Genomic DNA, 19,285 nt, shown 5'->3' with positions numbered 1-19,285 from the left:
AGTTTAGTAAGTGTGAGATTGAGATTCTGATGGTGCTACACATCAGGGCAGCCAGGAGATCTTTTGGGTTGGCACCTGAGTTACTACACCAAGTATTTCCATTGATATAGCGTTAGTGGGATGCTGGGGGTTTTTACAGACTGACAAAGTTGTGCTGTTTCTGCATAGGGTTGGTAATCTACAATAGACAAGATAGGGAAGCAGTCAAGGACTGACAGGGAGCAGTGAGGAGAGGGAGGGGGAGGTCAACGGAGGAATCAGCTGAGCAGCCTTTCCCAGCCTTGTGTCCCCAGAGGTTGTTGGACTGCAACCATCATCATCCTCAGCCAATAATCAGAGATGATGGGGGCTCAACAGCATCTGGAGGGCTCTAGGTTGGGGAAGGATGCAATAAAAGGTTGGTGAGGCTTCTTGAAAGGCTTGACTGAAGAAGGGAGTCCCTGGGTAAGTTAGGGTCAGCAGAAGTGAGGGTTCATAAATAGGATTCCTGATGTTTAACATGCTGCTCACTCCTCTTAGGGCTTGCCCACACTTCCGCTTATCCCATGCCTAGAAAGCGTGGGTCCAAGCGGTTTCCCCTTGACCCACACTTTCTGGGCACAGATCCCCTTGCCCACACTTTTCCCAGGGAAAACCTGCTCTTTAACCAGGGGAGGACTTTGGGCTTTCAACTTTCTGCAGCACCCTGTGCGAGCCCAAAATTTAGCACCCCCCCCATCTTCACCTTCCATTCTGCGCATGCTCTATGCCATAGTTGCAACACCCTGTGGTTCCCCCCCCCCCCGAGTTCAGCACTCAGTGCTGAGGAACTGGCCGTGCTGCCGTAAATCCACCTCAACTTTAGTTCTTAATTGGAATGAAGAGATTGCCATTTGCTTCAATTGAGCTCTGAAGAGCAGTTTTCCCCTGGGGTGGGGGGACAATGGAACAAGAAGAAGTGTGGAGAAGCCCTTAGTATATTTACACCCTCCCCCCTTTATTGCAGTCCATAGACCCAAATTACACAGTACAACACAGCCTTAGTATATGCATTTCTGCCCTTAGTCCCCTGCAGAAAACTCTCAAAATATGATGCTGGTTTTCTCTCTTTTCTCCCCCATCTCTTGCTTCATTAATGGAGGTCCCTGGAGAGGTAAGAGGGATATCTGGGGACTGCATATTGCCTGAGGAAGGTGGGGCTGGACAAGGACACTCACCCCCTTGCTTCCTTCCTCCCTCCCTTTTTCACTGTCTTTATCCACAAATGACCCTTAAATAGCTTTGTGCTTTCCTCACCTTTTGCAAATCCAAATGAAAAATAGGTGTCAAGACAGATTACATTTTAAATGCTGTTCTCTTCTACTGTCTGCCTTGCATTAGCATTCCAGTGATGAGTTCCAGACTAACAGGCAGTCTTATTAATGTTAGCTTGTGAAAATGGCTTTTAATTTCTTGGTAGATCTTCCCTGAAATGCTACATGCCTGATCTTTCCACCCCGAGGATATATATATGCAGATTATGCGATAAATGTCTGGAATCCTGCAGGGATGAGGGCTTCACACTGCCATAGCATGTTCACTTCGAAGTAAATCCAACTGGGTTGGGGGGGGGGGTATTCCCTGGTAAGCATGCCTAGGATTGCAACCTTCACGTGTTCAAAAAAGTACATATATTGTTTTTGCGTCTCTGCAACTGCTCTGGCAGATAGGCCAGGGTTATTTTCCCTAGAGGGAGGTCTGAGGAAATGCTGGTTTGCCTAACAAGGGCCTGTGAATGTGTTGCTGAGGCAAGGCTCAAATGACAGATGCTCTGATTTGTGGGGAATGGACAGTACTATCCACACCAACCCATCTAAACCCCATAGAGCACAGTGGGCTTAACTACTGAGTAAGCATGCATAGGATCATGTGGCACGTCTGTGAACCACTGTAATATCCACTTCCTGAGGATCATTTGTTTCTCTCCCCCCCCCCTGTTGTTGGGTTGTTGTTGTTGTTTTGCTGGGGATGGTGGCTGAGTGAAGACTTGGCTTTTTCAAAAGGCATTCTCCATTAGCTAACTGCAGGCCTTTTTGAACTGTGGTTGTTTTAACTTGATTTTATCTTATCTTCTTATCTGCTTTCCTACTTTGGTTTTATTGATTGTTTTTAGACAGACAGATAGGGATTTGAGCACCAAAACAAGAAAACACTCAAGAATATAAAATCACTATTCAGTAATCATCAAAACTGATGACCACATGTGTGGGGGTGGAGCACGAAATCCCGTATATTTTCAGCTGCACATTTTTCATTCATTTTTTTCTTTGTTGCCAAGCAACAATTCAACATTTTCTAAATTCAGCCAATAATCCTTTTCGGCTAACAAACGGCTGAAGTTCCTAGAGCTTTGAACAATGAACACCGACATAGGAAATGCAGCAGATGTTCAACGAGCCCAGATGGCCGCCTCAAAGTTCCCCCAGCCTCCAATGTTTTCTATTTTGATAATAAGTGAATATTTGTTGTTAGCCTCTTTGGGCACAGCTTATAAATAAATTCAGTCAATCAGCTGAAGCATGCAGTACTCTTCCATAATGAACTACAATGGGCAGTCAGTGATACTACTAAAGATACAGCTCTCCTAATTATATATTTAGGATAGAGCAGGTGTGTGCTACTGGAGCAGTGTGTGGCAACTTTCACACAATTCAACATTAACATCTCAGATTGTAAAAGGGGTTTCTTGTGTGTGTGATTCTTGTGGCTGATTAGCTGCTTTCCCTGGTCAAAGGTCAGAGGGGGCAGGGTTTCTGTTGAGGCAGGTGATTAGCTGTGGGAGGAGCTTATCAGTGTTTGCAGGGCAGCGGCTGAAGAAGGAGCCAAAAGGGGTTTCTTGTGTGTGTGATTCTTGTGGCTGATTAGCTGCTTTCCCTGGTCAAAGGTCAGAGGGGGCAGGGTTTCTGTTGAGGCAGGTGATTAGCTGTGGGAGGAGCTTATCAGTGTTTGCAGGGCAGCGGCTGAAGAAGGAGCCAAAAGGGGTTTCTTGTGTGTGTGATTCTTGTGGCTGATTAGCTGCTTTCCCTGGTCAAAGGTCAGAGGGGGCAGGGTTTCTGTTGAGGCAGGTGATTAGCTGTGGGAGGAGCTTATCAGTGTTTGCAGGGCAGCGGCGCGCGCCTATCGGCGCGCGCAGTTTGAACCATCTTTTAGATTTAGGGGAGCTACTCTCAAGCCCAACGACACATTCTCAAGATGGAGGGGGAGGGAACAGCTGCAGTCGCCTGCGGTTCCTGCGCAATGTTTGCCATCTTGCCAAAGGTTGCAGGCAGCTTTACGTGCAGCAATTGCATGTTGATTGCCCTCCTAAAAGACAAAGTCCAGCAACTGGAGGAACGTGTAGCTACGCTCCAAAGAATTAGAGAGCTGGAGCTCTTCTTGGAAGCAACAGAGCACACCGTCTCCACCAAGGAGGAGACAGGGGACTCCCCTGAGGAGGCGGCTAGTTCACCAACACAGGAGCCCGATATGTGGAGAAACGTGACTCAAAGAAGTAGGAGGCCCAGGGTTCGCTCTGATTGTCTCGAAATACACAATCGCTTTGAGGTCCTCTCCCCTAGCATGGAAGACGAAGAGCAGACTCCATTTGAGGATCTCTCCCTCATTACAGTCGATCACGTATATGAAGATGAGCAGCAAAGTCAGTCCTCAGGGAATGTGCAGGCGACCTTGGAACGGACCGCTCACGGAAGAACCCTGACCAAACCTAAGAGAAGGCGTGTAGTGGTGATAGGGGATTCCTTACTGAGGGGAACAGAAGCAGTGATCTGTGGGCCTGACAAGATGTCTCGGGAAGTGTGCTGTCTCCCCGGGGCCAAGATCCAAGATGTAACTGAACGACTGCAAGGAATCATAAAACCCACTGACAAATACCCCTTCCTCTTGGTTCATGTGGGAACCAATGACACTGCAAGCAATAGCCTCCAGAAGATCAAAAGAGACTACGAGGCTCTGGGCAGGAAATTGAAGCAATTAAATGCACAAATCGTCATCTCATCTGTCCTCCCAGTTGAACGACGGGGCCCAGGGAGAGAGAGGAAAATAGTGGAAGTAAACAGCTGGCTTCGCAAATGGTGTAAACAGGAACGGTTTGGATTCTTAGATCACGGACTGCAGTTTCTTGAGGATGGACTTCTGGCAAGCGATGGGCTGCACCTCACAACGGTTGGGAGGAATGTTTTTGCCAAAAAACTAAGAAACCTCATCAGGAGGGCTTTAAACTGACTAATGCGGGGGAGGGAGACAGTGCTCCTGAAGGTAGGAGTCTATTAATTGATGAAGATGATCATCCAAATGTCATAGACCAAATGGAGCAAACAGCAAGCAGACCTAGTGGTGGGAGGAAAAAATCCTTAAATAAGAGACACGGGGGAATGACTAATGGACTTCAATGTCTGTACACTAATGCACAAAGCATGGGAAATAAACAAGATGAGCTTGAGCTCTTGGTACAGCAAACTAAATATGACATAATAGGCATCACTGAAACCTGGTGGGATAAGTCCCACGATTGGAATGTAAAAATGGAGGGATACAATCTATTTCAGAGAAACAGACCAGACAAGAAAGGAGGAGGAGTGGCGTTATATGTCAGGGATGTGTATACCTGTGAAGAGATCCAAGATTTAGAACCTCAAAGCCAAAGTGAGAGCATTTGGGTCAAAATTAAGGGAGAGAAGAATAATAGTGACCTCATTGTGGGAGTTTACTATAGATCCCCAAGCCAAACGGAGGACATAGATGATGCCTTCCTGGAACAGATGGCCAAGCATGCAAAAGGAAGGGAGATAGTAGTAATGGGGGACTTCAATTACCCAGATATTTGTTGGATGTCAAACTCAGCCAAGAGCATAAGGTCAAACAGATTCCTCACTGGCCTTGCAGACAACTTCATTGTCCAGAAAGTGGGAGAAGCAACAAGAGGAACAGCCATTTTAGATCTGGTCCTAACCAATGTCGATGACCTGGTTAATGGGGTAGAAGTGGAAGGATCATTAGGCGCAAGTGATCATGCTCTTCTGAAGTTTACTATACAACGGAAAGGAGCAGCCAAGCATACTAGGACTCAATTTCTTGACTTTAAGAAAGCCGACTTCATAAAACTTAGGGAAGTGCTGGGTGAGATCCCATGGACAGTAATACTAAAAGGAAAGGGAGTTCATGATGGCTGGGAGTTTGTTAAGAGGGAGATAGTAAAAGCACAACTTCAGGCAATACCAATGAGACGGAAACATGGAAGGTGCCTAAAGAAGCCAGGGTGGCTATCTAAAGAACTTTTAACTGAGTTAAGATTAAAAAAGGATGTGTACAAAAAATGGAAAAGGGGGGAAACCACCAAAGAGGAATTCAAACAAATAGCCAGCACGTGTAGACACAAAGTCAGAAAAGCTAAAGCACAGAATGAACTCAGGCTTGCTAGAGAGGTTAAAAGCAACAAAAAAGGCTTCTATGGGTATGTTCGTAGCAAAAGGAAGAACAAAGAAACAGTGGGGTCACTCAGAGGAGAAGATGGTGAAATGCAAACAGGGGACACAGAAAGGGCTGAACTCCTCAATGCCTTCTTTGCCTCAGTCTTCTCCGATAAAGAAAACAATGCCCGACCTGAAGAATTTGGAGGAAATGATTCAGCAGAGGAAACACAGCCCAGAATAACTAAGGAGATAGTACAAGAATACTTGGCTAGTTTAGATGTATTCAAGTCTCCAGGGCCAGATGAACTGCATCCAAGAGTATTAAAAGAACTGGCAGATGTGATCTCAGAACCACTGGCAGTCATCTTTGAGAATTCCTGGAGAACAGGCGAAGTCCCGGCAGACTGGAGGAGGGCAAATGTTGTCCCTATTTTCAAAAAGGGGAAAAGAGAGGACCCAAATAATTACCGCCCAGTCAGTCTAACATCAATACCAGGGAAGATTCTGGAGCAGATCATTAAGCAAACAATCTGTGAGCACCTAGAAAGGAATGCTGTGATCACCAATAGTCAGCATGGATTTCTGAAAAATAAGTCATGTCAGACTAATCTGATCTCATTTTTTGACAGAATTACAAGCCTGGTAGATGAAGGGAACGCAGTGGATGTAGTCTACCTTGATTTCAGCAAGGCATTTGACAAGGTGCCCCATGATATTCTTGTAAAGAAGCTGGTAAAATGCGGTCTTGACTATGCTACCACTCAGTGGATTTGTAACTGGCTGACTGACCGGACCCAAAGGGTGCTCATCAATGGTTCCTCTTCATCCTGGAGAAGAGTGACTAGTGGGGTGCCACAGGGTTCTGTCTTGGGCCCGGTCTTATTCAACATCTTTATCAACGACTTGGATGATGGACTCAAGGGCATCCTGATCAAATTTGCAGATGACACCAAACTGGGAGGGGTGGCTAACACCCCAGAAGACAGGATCACACTTCAAAACGACCTTGACAGATTAGAGAACTGGGCCAAAACAAACAAGATGAATTTTAACAGGGAGAAATGTAAAGTATTGCACTTGGGCAAAAAAAATGAGAGGCACAAATACAAGATGGGTGACACCTGGCTTGAGAGCAGTACATGTGAAAAGGATCTAGGAGTCTTGGTTGACCACAAACTTAACATGAGCCAACAGTGTGACGCGGCAGCTAAAAAAGCCAATGCAATTCTGGGCTGCATCAATAGGAGTATAGCATCTAGATCAAGGGAAGTTATAGTGCCACTGTATTCTGCTCTGGTCAGACCTCACCTGGAGTACTGTGTCCAGTTCTGGGCACCACAGTTCAAGAAGGACACTGACAAACTAGAACGTGTACAGAGGAGGGCAACCAAAATGGTCAAAGGCCTGGAAACAATGCCTTATGAGGATCGGCTAAGGGAGCTGGGCATGTTTAGCCTGGAGAAGAGGAGGTTAAGGGGTGATATGATAGCCATGTTCAAATATATAAAAGGATGTCACATAGAGGAGGGAGAAAGGTTGTTTTCTGCTGCTCCAGAGAAGCGGACACGGAGCAATGGATACAAACTACAAGAAAGAAGATTCCACCTAAACATTAGGAAGAACTTCCTGACAGTAAGAGCTGTTCGACAGTGGAATTTGCTGCCAAGGAGTGTGGTGGAGTCTCCTTCTTTGGAGGTCTTTAAGCAGAGGCTTGACAACCATATGTCAGGAGTGCTCTGATGGTGTTTCCTGCTTGGCAGGGGGTTGGACTCGATGACCCTTGTGGTCTCTTCCAACTCTATGATTCTATGATTCTATGATTCTATGATTCTATGTATAAAAACATTCTTCATTGCATTTGTAAATTTGACCTTTGCTACTGCTGCCTCAGTACTACAAAATTGCTAATAAGAGAAACTGTATGAATGAAATCAAGCATTCCAAGAGGTCCCGTTAGAAGTACAATTTAAAGCTTGTTGTAAAAGGCAAAGTTTGGACAACTTGTTACCCATTTTTAGCCAATTATAAACAATACAACTTTGAACTCCCATTTTACAAAGGGTGCTTTGCTTTATTATTTTACTGATGATTTTTTCATGAATTTGGAGAATTGCTTTTAGAGTGTTTGGTAGTCCCTTCTCCCAAAGCCCTTTTCTTTAAAATAATTTTTTAACAATGTTGGGATTCCAGATACTGTGCACATGGGAAAAGTGGATCATACCTAAGAATTTAGCCATATCCAAAAGCAAGAACCTTCAGCCTTTTCATACTTAGGACCCACTTGTAACCAAAACATGAATTTTGGAGACCCATTTATTAATCTTTTACCATATATTTGCATGGTGGTAGTGCTCCTGTTGCGACCCACAAGTTGAAGACCAGTGTCCTAAAGGAAACAGTTACCTGTGGACAAATGCAGTCCATCTCCTATTGAAACCAATGGCAAAACTTGGTTTTAATGAACAGGAACTGACACAGCTGTACAGGGGAGAGAGGAAGTGTGTGCGTATATATAATGCCATCAGGATAAAAGTGACCCAAGAGCTAATTGTGCATGATTTGACCTCTTTCTCTCTTATTGTCTTCCTTCCTTGAAGTTCATCAATGCTTAGAATTAGGTAACAATCTCCCCCTTGCCCTCCAGCCCTTGCACTTTTGTCCTGATCTGCTTTCCTGGAGCACCAAAGCAGCATCGTCTCAGCTACCTGCCATCTAAGCCTTGCAGAAGGCGCCCTGGGGTTCCCTGCTTCCTCCCTTTGGGAGATACTGAATAGATGCTTTTTCCTAGTGCTGCAGCCTGCATGCTTTCCTCTTTGCGGTGTGCAGTGGGCATGGGCCTTCGTAGCTTTGTCAGAATTGATGACAACAGAGATTCACTTTGGTCCCTGCCTCATTAGTTCATGGGCATGTTTGCACACTTCTACAGCCAGGGCTTTGCGCAGCCCCTCTAGGGTTCACTTGACTGAGTACGCCTGCTTCTTTCTAACAGATGTCACCCCTGTAGTACAATTGGACTTTCCTTTGAACCTGATTTCTCTCTCTGTGCAGCAATCTGCAATTCTGTACAAGTTCAGAAAAACTGCAGAACTTGGTACTAGCTACATAGCGTCTTGAGATTCTCAACTTCTATTTAAATGGGGTTGGGGAGCTTGTTTCTGGGCCTTATGGTTGTAAAGATAGAGCAGCCATCTAGTGAAATCGTCAAACCCCAAAGGGGTACTGACAGGATTTCATGAGACCAGAAAGTGAGGCCTTCAGTGATCCACGGTGCTCATTGCCCCTTCCTACAGCAAGCAAAGTCAGAATAAATAATATGAGCTAAGGAAATAGCTGCAGATTTGCTTAGTTTGCATGATGCATACAGGTTGCAGGATCTGGCATTTCCTGATATGACGTTTGGGGTTCCTTGCTGCATTTTTAAAGCACACATAGCCTTATCTCCATTACACACCCACACTTTCTTCCCATTCATGCCTGTCAGGAACCATCCTACTCTCGAGTAGGACCCTGGCAGAGACCCATGCCCGACTGGCATGCTCTCTCCCTCCTGGTCAATCGTTCAGGAGCTTCAAAAGCTTTCTTCATCACAGTGACTGATGCCAACAGACACCGGCACACTTAGGGACCCACAGAGTCTTCGCAGCTTGCATAACAGAACTCAGTAGCTCAGCATTTTGGCTAATCTACTTTATTTACATATAATACACTCGGAGCATTTTGACTTAGCTCCTTCCTCTTTCTCATCAGACAGCAAATAGAAAGAACAAAGGACAATAGTTCCACTTCACAGAACATAGTAACACAAACATCCTGTCTCTGTCACTTCCCACTCTGTGGAGTCAAAACATACACCGTCATGTGATAGACAACAATCTCATGAGTGCAATCACGGAGCAGGAATCTTAACATTGCCATCTCTGGCTCACTTACAGCCCATGTTTTTCAGCCATAAAACAAACTTCTTACATGTCCTTTATGTGCATTTTTGCTCCTGCCACTTTCCACATCCACTCCTCTGCTTGGGTTTTAGTCTTGCATGCCTGCCTGAAAAGTGTTTCCTGCTGTCTGTTTCATCTTTGCACGCTTACACATTGCCCTTTGTGGCATATCCTTGGCCTACCCCATTTTTGGTGTGTTTATTGCCTACACTGTCTGTCTGTCTGTAACTGTCTCTCTCTCGCCATGCTTTGTATTGCAAATTGGGATCACTTCTCACAGTAAGAGGAAAGACAGACCCACACCATACATTTAAAGCTCATGACTTCCCCTAAACTGCAGCTCCCAGAATTCTTTGGTGGAAGGTGTTTGCTCTAAATGTACATTGGATGTATTTTAGGTGTATGGTGTTGATCTACCTGAAGATGTGGGACATGGGGGGGCAGGGGAGAGTTTGTGCATGTTTAGGGATGTTTTTTGATGACTGGTGTTTAAATGTATTTTTAATCTCCTGTTGGAAGATGCCCAGAGCGGCTGGGGAAACCCAGCCAGATCGGCGGGGCATAACTAATAAATGATGATGATGGTGATGATGATGATGTCTGCAAACATATCCCTGAGATCCTAAGCCAATTGCATCTCTCAGGTATATGCTGACTGCCTGCCCACAGTCTCCTCTTCAAATGTTAAAATGTGTCCCTTTGGGCCAGTTTCAAACATTCGTTTTCTCTTACGTGCAGCGATCCTCAAGGGTGTAATCCTGGAAGCACAGACTTCAGCAGGTCCTCTCCCTGTCCCGCAGGAGAGCACTCAACCTTGGGCTTCCCCAAGGTTGCATTTTCATTTGCACTTTCCTTTGTTGTAGGCTCACAACCAGCATTCGATGCTCTTGGGAGCACAGGACTTTTATGATGACATTTGTAAGGGCCAACCTAGACACTTACAGGCATCTTAAGCACATGTTTGCCTGTTTGCATACAAAGCAGGGTGTGTGTGAAACCGACTCCCTCCCCACCTTACCTCACTGAGCTCTGGTGCTTTAAACAGTACTTGATTTTGGGCATTCTCATCCACCTTATGGCACTTCACACATTCAAAAGAGGCTCTGAGGGACATGTTTGTGAGGGCTTTGTACACACCACACATTTAAAACACATTGCTTCCCCTGAAGAATACTGGGAACTGTAGTTTACCCTTTGCAGCGCTATAATTCCCAGGATTCTTTGGGGGAAGGGTATAGTGTGTACAGAGCCAGAGAGTGATCCTGTGGATTACTGTGGCTGAGCATGTTAGAGCCTGAAGTGCATAATCAAAAGTGCATTCTCCTTCTACCCACTGAGATGGGGCACAATCCACCAAGAGCTTCTCTTGCACAAGACCCACTGAAACAAACAGTGCTACTTCTCAGTGACTTAAGCCCCAGGGGACAGGTCTGTCTGTCTTCCACTCTGCTGCACTTAAATGACAGCCCAAACCTGTTGCCTAAGGGCTTCTTGATGCTAACCTTTTGCCCTGCTCTTCCCATGCTTTAAAGCTCCATCTTTTGCCCCAGAGCTTTCCCCGTGAAAACCCACTCTTTAAAGTTGAAGCACAATGAAGAGCAATGCTCCAATTCAGTGGTAAAGAGCCACTGTTTAGTAAAGAGCCACTGAGGAACTCTCCAGAGGAAAGGTTAAGTGCGGATAAGCCCTAAGATGACTTATCCTCCTCCTCCTCCACCTCCTTGTTGTTGTTGTTGTTGTTGTTGTTGTACCCCGCCCATCTGTCTGGGTTGCCCAGCCACTCTGGGCTGCTTCCAACACATTATAAATCACATTAAAAACTTCCCTAAACAGGGCTGCCTTCGGATGTCTTCTAAAAGTCAGATAGTTGTTTATTCCCTTGGCATCTGGTGGGAGGGTGTTCCACAGGGAGGACACCACTTCCAAGAAAGGTTCCCTGTAACTTCCCTTCTTGCAATGAGGGAACCTTGGAGCTGGACCTCCGTGTCTGGGCTGAATGATGGGGGCAGGGCTACAAGTGCGCTGCAGATGCAGTTTCTCTCACAGCCGTTCCCACAGTGTGTGAAGCCATATTTGTAATGTGTGGACTGGTCCTCTGGCACACAGTTGTATGCATGCACTTGACTTCTCCCCACCCCCAAAGATTCAAGTCTTGCAGTTTTGCATGCTGCCTTATATTCCTTCAGGTGTTGGGACTCCAACTCCCATCAGCCCCACCCAATGTAAGAAATGGTCGGGAATGATGGGAGTTGGAGTTCAGTGGCACCTTGAGGGCCACAGGTTCCTGCACTCATGATTTGTATGCTTCCCTTTGAGGTCTGCCTTGCCTAGTGGAATGTAGAGCACACCAGTTGCTGCTCTTGCCCTTTCTCATCCCTCTTCTTTCCTCCCTGCAGTGATAATGAGGAGAAACCCTTCACAAGCAGCCAGCCCTCCCTGAACGGAGAAATTAAGGCCCTGGGAAGCGACGACAGCTTGGCTGACTATGGGGGCAGCGTGGATGTCCAGTTCAATGAGGACGGCTCCTTCATCGGCCAGTACAGCGGTCAAAAGGGCAAAGAAGGAGGGGGAAACGACAGCTCAGGGGCTACGAGCCCCACCAATGTGGTCACTGCCCTGGAATAAAAGAGGGGGCACTTCCCCAAAGGATACCCCCAACCCTGGGGGAAGAGGATTTCCCTGTGGATTATTGGGTTGAGGACACAGGGAGAACCCCCTCCTCACCAAGGGAAAGAAACAAAGAAATAATAATTGCTCAAGCAGAAGTGGTAATTGGGGGAATTCACCCCTTTGTTTACTAGCTGGCCCCCCCATCCCATCAGGGAGGGTTAGAAAATCAGGGGATTCCCATAATTATTCACCAGCCCTGAGCAAAGTCATATCTCTCTTTTCTGCACCCCTCTCCCAAAACCCAGTTATCCTTCAGCCAAATTGGGTGTGTGTGTGTGTTTGTGGTGGGGAGGGCCGGGCAGTGACAAGCTCAGAGGGGCTTAGTGGGGCTCAGGGTTCAAAATTGCCAAAAGAACAGATGACCCCCTTCCCAAGCCTCAGAAATGTTCCTTCTTCGTAGGTGTTTAGGAAGCAGGTGCTAACTGGTACTGCAAAGTCCCATCTCCACTCCGCCTCCCAAGACATGGGAAGCAGACAGAACAGCTGGTGGAATAATAGGGGCCGGGAGTCCATGGGGGTCTTCTGCCTGCCCCTGCGGAAGGAAGGAAGGAAGGCTTGTGGGACAGCTGAAAAGATGGCTGTGGGAAAGGAATGAGTATCAGTGGGCTGGAAAGTTCAAAAGCTGTGGGTCTCTTGATTCTGCTATGCACCCCCTTCTTTTCATGGATTAAGCCAACTGAAGTTTCCTAACATTTGCACCTAGCAAGGGGAGGTGTGCCCCAGCTGCACCCCCAAACCCCACTGCATAGATCTGTCAATCCTTCCCTCCTTGCTTGCTTGATTTCCCAACCCATGCCTTGTTCAGGGGGCAGTTCCCTTTGACCAGTGGCTTTCAAACTTTCTGTCTCGAGGCTTGTCTGCTGAGGCATTCTTGCACATCTGCCGTGGAGGTCTGAGTTGCCAAGCATTCTGGGACATGGTCCGGGGTCCACACTAAGCATCGCAGTGGAAGATTGGTGGTCATAAGGAAGGGGTTCTTCAGGAGAAACTTAGCTGCCATGACTCACTGAGGAATCCCCAAATTAGTTTCCAAGAGGCCCCAGCTTACACCCCTGGGAACAAAGTTTGAAACCCATTGCCAGAACTTAGTCCCCTTCTGGTGCTGAATTTCCCACTTAGGGTGTGTGTGTGCGTGCATCTCTCTCGTTCCTTTTTCTTCCTCTTTGGGTGCCACATTAATTCATGTCCCTCTTTTTTCTGATGACCAAAACCCACGGTTTCTTCCACTGGGCCAAATACCTTACCATTTCACAGACACCCCCTCCTCTTTCTCTGTCCCCCACTCCCAGCCTCCCCACAAACAATAGAGAAAAGAAAAAACCCAAGAACCTCTGTGCTTCTTGAATGCATCTCACGCAGCTGCCTTGCGACACGTTCTGTCTTTTGAAAGTGGCCTCTTCACCGAATCAACCCCCACCCCCATCTCCAGCCTCTGTCTGATGTAATTTTTTTCCCTCTTGCTTGTTGGGGATGAAGCAAACCCTTGCTTTTTTGCATAAAACGTTTTTTAAAATAATAATAAAAAATAATAACAAAAGTACTCTGATGTTTTGAGCAACCCTACGCAAAATAAACCCCATCTTTTCCCTGGTCTGTAAATATTTCAAACCCTTGTGCTCGAGTTTGTTTTAGGTATCTTAGGACTGGTGTTTTGAAGTCTTCTAGTTGGTCTATTTAGGTGGCTTGGAATTTAAAAAACAAAAAAGGAAAAAACATTTGAAAAGTCCCTTTCCTCCTACTCTGTGATTCCTTCTCCCCCCCGCCCAGCTCCAAGCCCCGCAGCCCTGTGTATCCTTCTCTTTTGTCAGGTCTGTTGCTATCTACCTTTCTCTCTCAATGGCTTTTTTAATATATATATATATATGTATATATAAACAGAATTATAAAATGGTAAATAAATGCTGGAATTGGAGCTTGCTTGGAGTGATGATGGGGAAATGTGGCTCACGGCAGGCGTGTTCTCTTGGGGTCCCTAAAGCCAAACCGGTTTTCCTCTTGCCAATCCGAAGCACACTCTTCACCCCTCTCAGTGACAGTTGCCCAGAACTGAGGTGGCATCGTGCTGTGGGAGGGGCCATAGCTGAGTGGTGGGCCACATGCCTTTCATGCCTAGGATCCCAGGTTCACCCTCTGCCATCGCCAATTAAAAAGGGGCCTGGGAGCAGGTGATGGGGAAGGACTTTCCCCCGAGAATCTGGGAGCTGCTGCCAGCCAGTGTAGACCAGGGATGGGGAACTGGAGGCATGTGCCCACAGGGGGCAGAATTAGAGGCAAAAGTGGGCACATCTAACTACTGCAAATTTTACCTTGGTCCATGAGGCTATTTTCTATACACTCTCACACACCAGCCCTCTCTCTCCTCCAGGCTGGTCAATGAGGCATTATTTGAGTTCAAGGAAGCCTACACACTCGCGAAGGGTAGGAAGCAGAGCTGGTGTGGCCTCTGGTGAGCGGGTGTGCGGCTGAAAAGAGTCCCGAGGGCCACACAGAGAAGCCTGTGGGACCACATTTGACCCCAGGTGTAAATCAACTTACCCAATCGGCGGACGTCTCGAGCCAGATAAAGTGCAAATGCAGCGTTTGACATCATCAGCAGGGAGTTTGGGAAGATGCCCCTGTTGGTTTTTCCAGCTGGCCAGTTCCAGCAGCTTCCGGCCCGGTTCTCACGGAAGGGGTCAACCCATATCTGAGTCATACCTCTTCATGCTGCAAGTGGGGGCTTCTCATTACCTGATTGCTTCTCTATACCAGTAACCTTCCCTGCACATGGAAAGCAAGCTTGTCAGGGAGGAGATAAGCCTAGAACTAGGTGTAGCCAGACACTGGCCGTAACATCTAGTTTGACCCTGATAATAGAGGAACGAAACCCGGGAAAGGTTCAGTCAGTAGAACCCTCCCTGCGATCAAGGACCTTCGCAGACCTCCGAGAGCCCTTAGCTGTTTCTCTGTTATCAACCCTCAGTCGGCCAGTATTGTGAAACACAGATTGGGTCCAGCACACTGCCACTCTGCCTGCTGGATCAATCAAGATGCGCCTCAAAGCTGGCAGGGTGTTGCTGTTGCCTCTCTTAACAGCTGCTTATGCCTCCTTAGGAAGGCCAGCCTGCCGCTCTGATGACTGCTTTGTACATTAAGGACACGAGGACTTGGGCGGCAAACTTTAATCAGTTTAATTGGCAGAGTAATCTGTGATTAAAGCTTGCCCTTGATTAACTGGCGGGTCTGAGATTGAAGGGCACACAGCTGTGTGTGTAGAGCCACACAGCCTCAATGGCTCCCTCCTCGTACTAGTTTTGATGAAAGCCAAACTTTTAAAAATGGGTTTTTCTTGTGATTTGAGTACAGTAGCAGCCAATAAGCCTTCCTTTGAGGAGGAAATGGCTAAAGCAAGAAGAGCTGTGGGCAGCTGAGGCTGATGGCACACTGCTGAAACCCATGCTGTGGAATTTGGCCTAGTTTGTTTGGGGGAGCTATTTTGACTTCGGTGTGTTAACTTAATTGGGAATATTCTTGTATTCCATATTCCTGAAGCAAATGGATCTAGAGTCAGTCATGCTTAGGGGCGGTCCATTTAAATCACTAACTTAAGTCCTCTTGATTTCAGTGTGTCTCCCCTAAGCATGACTAAAGTCTACATCCAACCCCCTGAAACTTTTCTCACAGTAAATAATAGCATTTGACAGTTCTATCCCATCTAAGAGACACACTAGTTTCACCTGTGTATTTAGGGGGAAAGGTCCCTACACTGAAGTTTGGGAAGAAGGTATTTGGTTTAAATACACATAATTACTGAAATGACAGGTGTTTGATCAAGTGTGGTGTGAAAGAAAAACATGATGGCTGTTCAGCACCGATTGAAGAGGATCCAATTTGCCATCCGGCTCAGCCATTTCACATGGGCCACCAAAACAATAAAAGCCAGTGATCACTCAAATCTGCTTCTACCACTTATCAGACCTCATGTGTCCTTTCTAAGCAGAGAACAGAAGGAGGACATTGCAATCCTTGGGAGTAAGCCCTATCAAACGCAGTGGGTCCTGCTTCTGAGTAAACATGCCTACGACCCTGCTCAAGATTTTGAACCACCCTGTGGCATCTGAAGGTGGTGCTACGTGATCCAGACCCCTCACTCCCCCCTGGCAATTGCAGGGCAGGTGCCTGGAAGGGAATGGCAGGAGGAGAAACTTCACAGGTTTGAAGAGGCATAGAACAGCAGCCTCTGCGGCTTGACAAGAGGAGGTTTCTTTTCACCAATGAGTGTAACTGGTGGGAGACTCCCCTCGTAAGGATTTCTAGGAAAGCAGACAAAATGCAAAGCCTATTTTCCTATGAAATAGCATTAACTCAGGCCATATCAGATGTTAGCCAACCAAGTTGTTGTGTGAGGCAAAGGAATGATGGCTCCAACCCAGTTATATGACTACACTGCATTGGGCTCCTTCTTGCACCATTCCTAGGGCAGGAATGCCAGGGCGGTCAACTTCCAGTTCCACTCAGATGACAGAAGATGGCATCAGTCACTTGGAGGTCTTGGAGAATGACTAAATTCCTCCTCCACCTCTCTCCTGCCTCCCAACAGTGCTGTCACACCAGGCCACCATCTCTTTACACCTGAGAGCTTAAACCACATAAAGTTGTTTTAACAAAAGAGCCACAACATGAGCAAGGGACCAGAGTCATTAGTGGGTTTCATATATATGAATCTAATCCCATAATTTTCATGTGCAGTCTCTGGGTTTTGTTTTTTTACACTGGTAATAATAAAATAAAATAATGCTTAGCTTTCCTGACATTTACTTTGCTATACAGTGGTACCTCAGGTTACATATGCTTCAGGTTACATACGCTTCAGGTTACCCAGAAATAGTACCTCAGGTTAAGAACTTTGCTTCAGGATGAGAACAGAAATCGTGCTCTGGCGGCGCGGCGGCAGCAGGAGGTGCTTCAGGTTAAGAACAGTTTCAGGTTAAGAACGGACCTCCGGAATGAATTAAGTACTTAACCCGAGGTACCACTGTACTCAAGTTTGCAGGTCACAGCCTGCCATTTTAAACTCACAGCCTTCAGGTAAGCCCCGCCCCACATAAGTGATCACATGATGCAGTGCACACACACTATCTGAATGGCAAATATTTTATTGTGGGGGCCGAAGACCTCAGGGCCCTGAGGACTTGGCTCCTATGACCTATGAAATAATGGGAAAGCCTGACAACTGCTGCACCAGAGAAATCACATTTTCACCAGGGCCAGGGCCAGCCCGCCTATGAGTCAGATGGAAGCCCCTGCCTCGGGCGGTGGAATCCCACAAGGCGGAGGCACCAGAGAAGTGACAAGAAGCAATGGCAGGAGCTTATTGTGAGATCTTGCCAGAAGCCCTGTTCATCGCCAATAAATGAGGTGCCCCTTCCCTTTCGGCCTTGGGTGGTGAAAAGGGACAGGTCACCCCAGAACGTGGGTATTGTGAATTTCTTCCTCCCAAAGAACAATCGATTTAAGGCTCAGATACAGTGGTACCTCAGGTTAAGAACTTAATTCGTTCCGGAGGTCCGTACTTAACCTGAAACTGTTCTTAACCTGAAGCACCACTTTAGCTAATGGGGCCTCCTGCTGCTGCCGCGCCGCCAGAGCACGATTTCTGTTCTCATCCTGAAGCAAAGTTCTTAACCTGAGGTACTATTTCTGGGTTAGTGGAGTCTGTAACCTGAAGCGTATGTAACCCGAGGCACCACTGTATTCCCCTTATAAACAGGGACCTGTAACCCAAGCAGCTGAGGTAGAGTATCTGTGGACAGCCCAGTATAATTGATGCGCTCTTATTGTATCAGTGACATGTTGCAACACTCCACCCCCAGGTCTGCTGCAGTGTTACAGAGGATGTTGGCATACAATTCCCAGGTTGTGCATGCTACAGGTGATCAAAGAGTTGCACCTCAGCATCCTCTGAGAGACATCCTGGGGCACAATTCTCAAGCAGACTTATGTGGCGCATCAACTTGTGGCAGCCTTAACGTTGTGGCTCAGACGTAAGCAAACAAAAAGGACACAACCCACTTTCTTAAGCTTTCCAACATATATTGTCCCAATGTCCCTAGGAATAATACTGCACCTTGCACTGACAGATGCAAGGGCTCACGTAGCATTCCCCCCCGCCCTCAGCCTCGGGCCCTAAAAGAAAGACAAAAGATAATCAGAGCAGGTAGCAAAATGCAGTAGTACTAGTGGCCTGCAGGTGGCACTGGGGTACTTTATTTATTTCCCTCTGTGCTATTGTGCTGACGGCTTTTCTGCTGAAGTCTCTTGTTTGCACCACTATGCACCATGAGAGCCCCTGGAATTTTAAGAGGTTCATGGGATGGAGAATCAGATCAGGTACACCGTACAACTCCCTCAAACGCTGGCACTGGCACCCAGTCGGGAAAGGACGGAGGTGCAGTCAATGACAGAGTAGTGGAAACTGCACGAGGTTTGGTGGAGCTAAAGACCACTGTAAACTAGGACTGATCTCAGAAGGCTATTGTTGTGGGAGAAGCAGGCATTGCTTACTTCCTAAAACAGGAACTGGGGGGGAGCAGGCCTGTGTGGGTGCCCTGCTGCTTAGTGCTAGATGTGTGGGAGCAGGATTTCTTACCCATTGGTGAAGAACTAGGTAGCCTATACATGCTCAGAGGAAAGGGATGCGGGTAGCGCTGTGGGTTAAACCTCAGCGCCTAGGACTTGCCAATCAGAAGGTTGGCGGTTCGAATCCCTGTGACGAGGTGACCTCCCGTTGCTCAGTCCCTGCTCCTGCCAACCTAGCAGTTCGAAAGCACCTCAAAGTGCAAGTAGATAAATAGGTACCGCTCTGGCGGGAAGGTAAACGGCATTTCCGTGCGCTGCTCTGGTTTGCCAGAAGCGGCTTAGTCATGCTGGCCACATGACCCGGAAGCTGTACACCGGCTCCCTCGGCCAATAAAGCGAGATGAGCGCCGCAACCCCAGAGTCGGCCATGGCTGGACCTAATGGTCAGGGGTCCCTTTACATGCTCAGAGGCGTTGCTATTATACAAAATACATATGAACTATCATTGATTATATAATAATAATAATAATAATAATAATAATAATAATAATAATAATAATAATAATTTATTTATACCCCGCCCATCTGGCTGGGCTTTCCCAGTCACTCTGGGCGGCTTCCAAAGAAATATTAAAATACTGTAATGTAATAATTTATTATTGATTACTTCACCACTCCCACTTCAACATTTGC

The 19,285-nt window shown here is 46.9% G+C and overlaps 1 protein-coding gene across 17 annotated transcripts in view; it reads left to right on the top strand.

Annotated features, from left to right (window-relative positions):
- L1CAM (L1 cell adhesion molecule) overlaps positions 1 to 13,946 on the top strand; it is a 98,339-nt gene extending 84,393 nt beyond the window's left edge. For 9 of the 17 annotated variants that reach the window (XM_083419482.1, XM_083419477.1, XM_083419476.1 and 6 more), the window contains one exon: positions 11,761 to 13,946. In XM_083419482.1, coding sequence (XP_083275608.1) covers positions 11,761 to 11,989 — 229 coding nt within the window. In that variant the 3' untranslated portion in view covers positions 11,990 to 13,946. Of the gene's footprint in view, positions 1 to 1,120; positions 1,133 to 11,760 lie in introns of all 17 variants that reach the window. The other 8 variants (XM_083419489.1, XM_083419488.1, XM_083419479.1 and 5 more) reach the window with 1 other exon arrangement.
- The last annotated feature ends 5,339 nt before the right edge of the window (positions 13,947 to 19,285 follow it).

The sequence above is a fragment of the Podarcis tiliguerta genome (assembly GCF_965153285.1).
Source record: "Podarcis tiliguerta genome assembly, chromosome: 17".
Taxonomy (NCBI): Eukaryota; Metazoa; Chordata; class Lepidosauria; order Squamata; family Lacertidae; genus Podarcis; species Podarcis tiliguerta.
This window is presented reverse-complemented; position numbering and strand designations above follow the sequence as displayed.